The sequence below is a fragment of the Charadrius vociferus genome, unplaced genomic scaffold, assembly GCF_000708025.1.
Source record: "Charadrius vociferus isolate BGI_N301 unplaced genomic scaffold, ASM70802v2 scaffold1064, whole genome shotgun sequence".
Lineage (NCBI taxonomy): Eukaryota > Metazoa > Chordata > Aves > Charadriiformes > Charadriidae > Charadrius > Charadrius vociferus.
Genome location: NW_009648143.1, coordinates 513,180 through 521,869, shown reverse-complemented (window position 1 = coordinate 521,869; position 8,690 = coordinate 513,180). Strand labels below are relative to the sequence as shown.

The 8,690-nt window shown below is 38.1% G+C and overlaps 1 protein-coding gene across 1 annotated transcript in view; it reads right to left on the bottom strand.

Moving 5' to 3' along the window:
- Positions 1 to 1,132: 1,132 nt before the first annotated feature.
- ETAA1 (Ewing tumor-associated antigen 1) overlaps positions 1,133 to 8,690 on the bottom strand; it is a 12,827-nt gene continuing 5,269 nt past the window's right edge. The window contains exons 2-6 of the mRNA XM_009883933.1: positions 7,661 to 7,798; positions 7,313 to 7,389; positions 5,619 to 5,737; positions 3,154 to 5,279; positions 1,133 to 1,248 (exon numbers count right to left, since the gene is read on the bottom strand). Of these exons, the coding sequence (XP_009882235.1) occupies positions 1,133 to 1,248; positions 3,154 to 5,279; positions 5,619 to 5,737; positions 7,313 to 7,389; positions 7,661 to 7,798 (2,576 nt within the window). The remainder of the gene's footprint in view (positions 1,249 to 3,153; positions 5,280 to 5,618; positions 5,738 to 7,312; positions 7,390 to 7,660; positions 7,799 to 8,690) is intronic.

The window sequence follows — 8,690 nt, the reverse complement described above, 5'->3', positions numbered from 1 at the left end:
CAATACTTACATTTTTAGGAGTTACAAAAATGGAACATACTACAGAAACCAAAAGCTTTCTCTAACCTTTGGTACATTTCAAAGTTATTTATTTACAAAGAAAAATCACAGTCACTTTTCATAGTGTCACATGTTTACATATAAGCATTTCTCAGTTGAAAAATATCTTGCAGCTTACCCACAGGCAGTTTTTGCAGTTTGAGCTCTGCACCCATCTATCACATCAAAAATTCTATCAGCCCCTGTTAAGCTGACATGACATTGCATTTTTATGTTTTAACAGCCTTTAGTTTGAAAAATATGTACAACCCATAAGGCTAAACTGATTCATAGTTGTTGAGATTTCACCTGGTGTATTTTATATTGTTCATGGTTTGGTAAAGTGACATAGGCTACCTTTTTTAATTAGCTCGGTAATGCATGTTTAGAAAAAGGTGGTCCAATTTTATTAGCTAGGGTATTTCAAACTCTTCATTAATGGAATTAATAAAAAAAAAAAAAAAAGATAAGATGTCCTTTCCATGATGCTTTCTCACCTTATGAAACTTTTATATTAAGTTCTTCCTTCACTATGTACAAAAATACAAAGGTAACGGAGACAAATTGAGCATGCATTCCAAATCCTGTTCATTTCCATTAGTTTTCCAATGTTGGATGTTTTCTAGATTGTACTTTCTTTAAACCAAAACTTAAAAACTTTCTTCTATCTGAGAGCAAACATTAGTATTTTTTTCAGTCTGTGTATGTATTCAGGAGTCTTCTTATAGATTAAAATACTTGCAGTAAGAGAAATACAACCAAACCATACAGACTGTTTTTGACATCTTCACTTATGTGCGTATACAAATGCTTTCCCCTCTGATGATTTTCAGACTATACAATTTCAACATATAACAGTATGTGAACTCAGCACAATATTCATTGTGCTGAAGGTAGTTTGGCACTACACATTTACAACTGGTAGTTTTTCATTAAGACTAAATACCACCGGAGTATTAGTTATGGTTCAGGTCAAGATTTTTTAAACTGAGAAATAGAAAAAGCTCGCTGTCAGTAGCTGAGAAAAGTGTCTTCCAGCACTACAATATTTCCCTCCCCAAAACTTACTCCATGGACAAAACAAACTCCAAATTCAAGCATCTTTAAGGAATGCCTGCATTCTGGATTTTCTTCGTGCAAGAGCTTCTTGTTTTTTTCTTTCAATTTCTTCTTGAGAACATTTCCTATTTTTTTGTTCCACCACAGACACTGTAAATAAAAAACATTTATTAAGAGCCTTCAAGTTTGTTCAATATGTATTTTAACTTACCTGTTTGAATATCTGTGGCAAGAGCACACTATTCTGACGTACCAGGCACCCAAGTTAAAAATGGCTCATCTATCCTGTCCCCGAGGCAGGAAGGGGGATAAGATGCATGACCTTTGTAGTGCTGCTGATTACTACCTCCCAATGAAAATACTGGGATGCAGACATTTGCTTCGAGGAAATGTTACTTGGTTGCCCTTCAAGTGAACCTTGTGACACCAGGAGTCAACATAGGAGATGGCGATGGGTTAAGAAAATTAAGGCTATCAGAGTGAAAAGGGCTCGACAATTTAGTGAGTTAGGCAGAGATATGGGCATGGAGATGGTATAGACACAGGGGTCAGATACAGTACAGGTGTCACACAAATAAAGCCAGAAAGGTTGAAAAAAGGTCAAAAGTAGCAATAAAAATTGGCAAAGGAGACAAGCACATGATAGCTAAGCGTAATATTTTATATGTTGTGTTATAGAACTATAAATTCCCATACAATAAAATCCTGACCTCCCTGGAACCAAGAGGAACACTCCCCAAACTTGTCAAGAATCTTACTGGTTTTATATGCCAGTTTCCAATTAATGGATTTTTAACAAGTAGTCTTTCAAACTGGATAAATAAAACAAAGGGTCTCTTTGCGTCTTAAAAACAAAGGTCTCCTTGAAAAATTACGTATCAGTTTTGAATTTTTTTGTTACAGCAATGTCCTTCACCCAAAATTTAACACGTGGACAGTTGTTGTTTATCTGTAACGAAAATCTATGCTATTCTTTTTCATTGTTTTTTTCTCTAGGACAGTCCACAGAGCGAGTAGTTATCTTGCCCCTCCCTTCTCCCTTAACATCTGGAACTGCTGCTTTCCATTTATCTGCTTCTTTGCTGGAGAAGAAACACAGATAAAATACTGATTCTTCAAACAATGCTGGCTGATAGTGTACAGGAATTTGGGTTTTTGAAACAGTGCTTCCTGAAAACTGAGGTTGATATAGCACCTTCTAAAGGCACATTTTATCAAAATTAATATTGATTAAAACTTCATCAAGCCGTGAGATCAAGTAAAAACAAGACTGACTGGCACTTGACTGGTTCAACATTTCCCTAGCAAGTAACACCCGTGCATGGAATATTACAGACTGTCACTTGATGATGGAAAAGTGACCGACCTCCTCTCTAGATGAAAGGAAGTCTTAGTGTGTAGACTGATAACACAAGAATATTTCACTGCCAGCTTTAGCCACAGAGCAAACAACAATACATGCCGAGGTTTCAGAAGCATCAAATGATTTGAGGTTCCAATTTCCAGGTGTACAATAATAAAGAAGAAATTGGCATTCAGTTATCACCTGCTGCCTTCTTTCCCTGCCCCACCATTAACTGGGGTTTTATGAACCACGGCTGAGATAAGTAATATTTTTCATAATTAACTGTAAATTAAAGCACAGATTCACCGTGCTGCACTTTTACTACACTACAACATTTACTATGTATCAAAATAGTAGTATTTTTAAGTAACAATTTAAGAGTATGGTATGCCGAGGGCTGCTGTCAGCCTGTACTTGATCCTAGTGATTCCAAGTGTCTGTCGAGAGAGTGTGAAGGATTCAGAGAGGTGAAATGAAAATGGGAAACAGAAGTCTTTAACTACAGGAATTCAAGAGGTGCATGAGGACAATTTTATTTTGGAGAAAATAACCTCCAAATTCTCATTAGAATGTTTACTAATGCCTAAACTGAATGGATGACTATTGAAGCCTATTATAAGTTGCAATACAGTATAAATTTCTCTGACATTCTGATTACAGTAAAAAACCAAACAAAAACAGTCTAACAGTGATACAATGAAGACAAATACCTGATGTAGGCAGTGCAAAAGACTCTGAAAGGTGCCTCTTGAAAGGTGGTTTCTTATTGTCAAGCTTGCTGTGCAAAGTCACATTCACCTGATTCTTGCTTCCTTCCAAACCCTGCAGCGTAATTCCAATGCCAGAATGACTGCCTGGATTTTCAGACGCTACATGAAGAGCACCCTGAAAATTGTTAGTCTTTCGGAACTTAAACTTTGAAGGCATAAATGATGTTTTGTTACTGGAACTGTTACTTGGTATCTTTCCTGTATTACACAAAAGATCCGGGCTGTCTGATGTTTTGCTACTAAAAACGTTTGCTGCATTACTAGGACTTACTTCAGAACCAGTCTCTCCTGCTGGCACAGAATTTGACCTGTACCACTTTCCCCAAACAGTCTTTGTAGTATCTTCAGACGCAGCTTGATGACAGTTTTTAGACAGTGCGTATTTGCACTCAATAGAAGTACCTGAGATCACAGTCAGAGGACTTGAGCTGTTTTTACAGTTCGCTACGTGACCTGTTGCGGATAGCCCATGTGTAACCTTTGATGAATTCCTACAGGAGTCGTTCAGTGAGAGTCCCTCCGGTTTTGCATTTGGTTTTTGTACCAAGAGGTGATCAGGTAGTCCTTGTTTAGATGATGGGAAGCTGTTATCAGCATTTGATCTGGAATTAATACTGGCTCCTTGTATAGTTTTAGCTCTTTCATTTCCTTGTTTAACATCCTGGCTCTGAGTCTGCTTTTCTATATCGTCACACACCTGATATAACAATTCATCATCCTCACAGTTTGCATCCCAGAGACTACCGGATTCACAAAACATATCTAATATCTCATCAGAGAATTTCGGTTCATTCCAGTCATCAAATGACAGAGGACATTTCTTTGGTATTTCAACTTGATTTAAGTGACCTGTATTAGCTTGGTTAACCATTTTAGTTAGATCACTAGGTTTCGTATTGGTAGAAACACTGGATGATTGACAGAAAATATTGTGTGTGTTATTCCCAGGTTTTTCGGTCCGTTGTCTATGAAGATTAGATCTTGAAGGAAAAAGAGGATCGCTTTTAGGCTGAATAGTTTCATTTCCATTCTTAACTTGAGATTGCGTTGAAACAGGAATGTAGTTCATATCACTGTTTTGGGCACTTTTCCAAGTAGAATTAATTTTACCTGGCTTAACGTCACATTTGCCATGAAAGGCTATGGTATCTGTCTTTGAGTTTTCCGTCTTATTGTATGGCTTTTGTAAAGAGAGAGATTTTGCAACATTCTGTGTGTTTTTACTAGAATGTTTCAAAGGTGAAAACTGCAAAGTGTTAGATTTGTGTACGCTCCCCAAACAAGTTACTGAATTGCAACCGCTTTCCTTCGTTCTGCTAGCATCACTGAAACCACGCACAGATGGATTTGTAGGAATTGGTGGTGCTTCTTCGGTACTTATCAATTCAGGATTTTGGGTTATTTGCATCACAAAAGAGTCATCTGCCAAAAAATCTGTATCCCAGTCATCAAAATCATCATTAACTACTCCAGCAAGCTTACTGGGGACCACCAATTGTGTCTTCAAAGAACAAGGATTTTTCTTGGTCAACATGCGAGTATCAGGTTTTGGAATGCTTCCTAGTACACACGGAGTATCTTTTTGATACGCCTCTGAATTAACACGTTGCACGTCTTTAATTTGCTCAGGAAGGTGTTCCTCTTCCAAGGTGCTTTTATTTTCATGGAAACTATTATTTAAAGAAATACTTGATAGTCCTTGGCTCAACTGTCCGCTACACTTCTGGGTAGAGCAGTCAAAAAGAGCATGAAGGGCTAGTTCAGCCTCAAGGTCTACAGACTTTTGACTGCTGGACTGACAGGGCTCTGCAGCAGGGATGCCAGTGCTCTGTCCAACTGGTTTGAGAGACAGAGCAGTGTCTGTTTCAGCAACTTCACCAAGGAGTGATTTCAGATTCTTCGTATTTATTTCATCTTTAGAATTATTTAAAGACTCAGAGGCAGTCTGGATGAAGTCATGACCAAACTTTTCTTGCTCCTGAACAGCATCCAGCTCTACTAGATTTTTATCAAATTCCTTAGCCAATTTCATGAGTTCCTCTTCAGGATTTTTTATTTTAAGATCTCTAGATTAAAAAAACAAAACAAAACAAAAACCGAAAAGAAAGTCAGACCTACTGAGAAAGTTTCGCCACGCTCAGTAACACGACCGTATGAATGTTCATTCTATAGTTTAACAACTACAGAGGATACGACCGAATCCCACCGCTTTTAATGCGCAGTCAGCATGCAATCTTTTTGATAATTCCCAATAAATACCCCATTAAGGAGAGATAACAAGCCCAAAGTTAAAAGCATTCTGTATGCTAATGTACAATAACATGGCTCACTGTACATAAAGGAACACCACGTGCCCTTTTTCATGAAAGCCCAGCTGTTTCGGGCAAGACAAAACTCTAACTTACCTCGTACAACTTAACTTTGTCCTGGCTCGCGCTTTTACTACTCCAGGTGTGCAGGGAATAGCATCCTCGCCAATCCACGTCCCTAAAAGGGAGCCTTCGTTACAGGCTGCTTTTTCATCCTGAATGATTAGATTTGTAATGCTTAGCAATTTGATGTCAGATAAAGATTGGACTAGATGCACACCTTGCATTAGTTAAAGTTGCTAAACCTATTAAACTGGATCAGATCTGTTGAAAGCCACAGACAGGAGCTAAACCAATACAAGCTAAGCGAGATTACTGCAACGTTTTCTACTGATAGTTGTACCACTTAAATTATATCAATTTAGAACAGGAACTTCAATTAAAATAACTGAATTTTACTTTGGTGCTCGAATCTAATACTCTGTTTACTTCAGGATTACACATAATCTGCAATATTCATGTTACAAGCTGTGATCTAGTTTACTTTAGTGTACTGCTAAGGAGCTAGTTGAGATGCACTGTCTTTATCCATTTAAAGCAGCATGAACACATCAGAGAATCTGAAAGAAATCATATTCTGTATGCTTCCAGGAAAAAAATCTGACTTCTTCCATGACAAGTCATTTATACAAGGAGCCTTTAAACAGAAATAAGTGAAGTTTGTTCCAGAGCTTCAAAGTTTAGGCTTAGATTTGAATTCTGAAATTGAAGAGATACAACACCGCAGTGGTAAAATATGTAGAGGGCCAGAGCCAAATGTTGCATGTGAGAAATCATCGCACACAAGCCAGCAAAAATAATTTAATCTTTACTAACTGGGTAGTTTTGGGTAGGTTTTCTTTAGTTTTTTGTTTGGGTTTTTTTTACTAAAAAAGAACACAAGCAACAGATAATATCAGACTGGATTTGCAACTATTTACATTTATGACAGGGCTGTAATCATATAAAAGGTAGAAAGCACCATCACTTATCAATGATTTTCCAATTCTTAAGTATAATTTTTCACAAATACGCCAAACAGTGAATACATTTTAGATGACCCTGTCAAATAAGCAGGCATATTTTGCAAGCTAAATACTGCAGAACTAGTTTAGGAATAATAGGTTCTCTTCTTGCACTTAGTAAAAGGCAAGCAATAAGCCAACACTATCTTATTTTCACTTTCCAGGCTGTGGACATCAGGTTTACAGCAAGAGAGGGAAACCAAGAGCATGGATCTTAAGGTAAAAAGGCAATTATTTAGAATAAGGAAGCAACGTTACTATGTTTATTTTATTATGGAGTCTCTCTCGCATCTGAGTCTTGTTCACTTCAGCAGTCATTCCAGATCATTCAAAATGCTTAAAAACAACTGCCAGTTAAATCCAGTATGTGAAGAAACTCTTAACTTTTAACAGATGAGTGATTAAGGATAAATAAACACAACAGTACTCATAAGACAGGGGCAATAACTTGTATTCTGAGAGTAAAACTTTCTAAAATGCAAGTCCAATTTCTTAACACATCCTTTTTTACAGCTGATGTCACTCATAAGAGCACCCTGTCAAATGCTATGCTTATGATTTTAATTCATTCCAGTTCTATGAACATGTTACTAGTCTTCTGCATACCCAATTCTTACCGTGTTAAAGAGACTACTGTAACTAAAATTGAGCCTTCACTAAAACTGAATACTGTAGCACTATTCTGTTTGATGACTGCATATACAGAGCATAAAAAGTAACAATTACCTGAGGAGCAATACGATTAACAATTTCTGAAATTTCTACTGCGCATCTAGTGGTAGACTGTTTGGGTTTTCCATTGCCTATGAAAAGAAAAAAAAAACACCTTAAAAACTGCGAAACAATTCAATTTATAAAGTGCAGTACATCTCAAATAATTCAAATATATATGCTAAAATCAGAACTTGAATCAGCACTATGTTGAAGAATTTAAGAGTTTTTAACAAACATAAAACCAAACAACCACGATAACAGAAAGGGGACTTTTTTTTTCAAGAGATATGGTAACTTTTCATACGCTCCCACTGCATGCCTCAAATAGGCACCCTGAAATCTGGATTTCGTTAGTATTACCTAGTCTGTGTGCAATTGGTGAATGAGGATCCCAAAAGATTTCTTGCTGTACATCGGTGTCATTAACAGGAGAGCTGAAAGTAGGTATTCGGGATTTCCTACTCAGCGATCTCTTTGGTGTTTTATGTAAACATGGCTCTGTGGAAACAGAAAGATGATTGATCCTTAATAAAAAATAACACATAAATGGCTACAATAACTTAGAACATACAACAAGACAAGGCATAAACAAGATGTTTTAGGAACTTCGAGTTCACTCATCAACATTCCTTTACTTACAACAGGAGTATTCTTCACAACTATGCACTTAATGCAGAACATGACTATTTTTGTCAGTTACATCACCACAGAGATAGCAGAGCATTCTGTCATACTGACAGCTATACACTCAGCATCTGATGGTCAGGATGAGAACCGTCAATCCTCCTACTTGACGGAATACTGACTTCAGCTTACATCAAGAGAAAAACTACGTATACCTATATGGGAGAATATTTTGTATTCTGGCTTGCTCTGTGTCTTTCACCCAGACTCTGATTTGGGTCACAACTGTAATGGGCCCTCAAACGGTTCTGGGTCTGTACTTCCCTCCACTGGGCCTTTTCAGTTAGGACTGTTAAAAGTGGGAATGTAGCTATTCAAAACCGGCTTACAGCTGTCTCAGATCAGCAAGTGAACTGAACACGCTAGGTGAAGCTCAGCTGGTCACCCCTGCCCTTTAGAAATGACGCTGCAGATGTGGAAGCCTACAAAAATAAGTTTAAAAGATGCAATTACTACGTGAGAAGCATCTTAGGAGATACTTTGCACTGAAGCGCTTAGCGCAGCCAGGCTTTATCCTCTCCTCGAGTGGATTAGCGTCTCCAGTCGGTTCTAAGCACCTGCCGGGGGAAGATGCTCTTCCTCGCTACTTGACAAGAGGTGCCCCTTCCTGACGCGCAGGGCCGGGGCAGCGCGGGGGCGGGGGGGCTGGTGTTACACCGCACCGGCCCCCTCCTCACAGGCAGGCCGCGCCTCCCCCTCCGCTCCA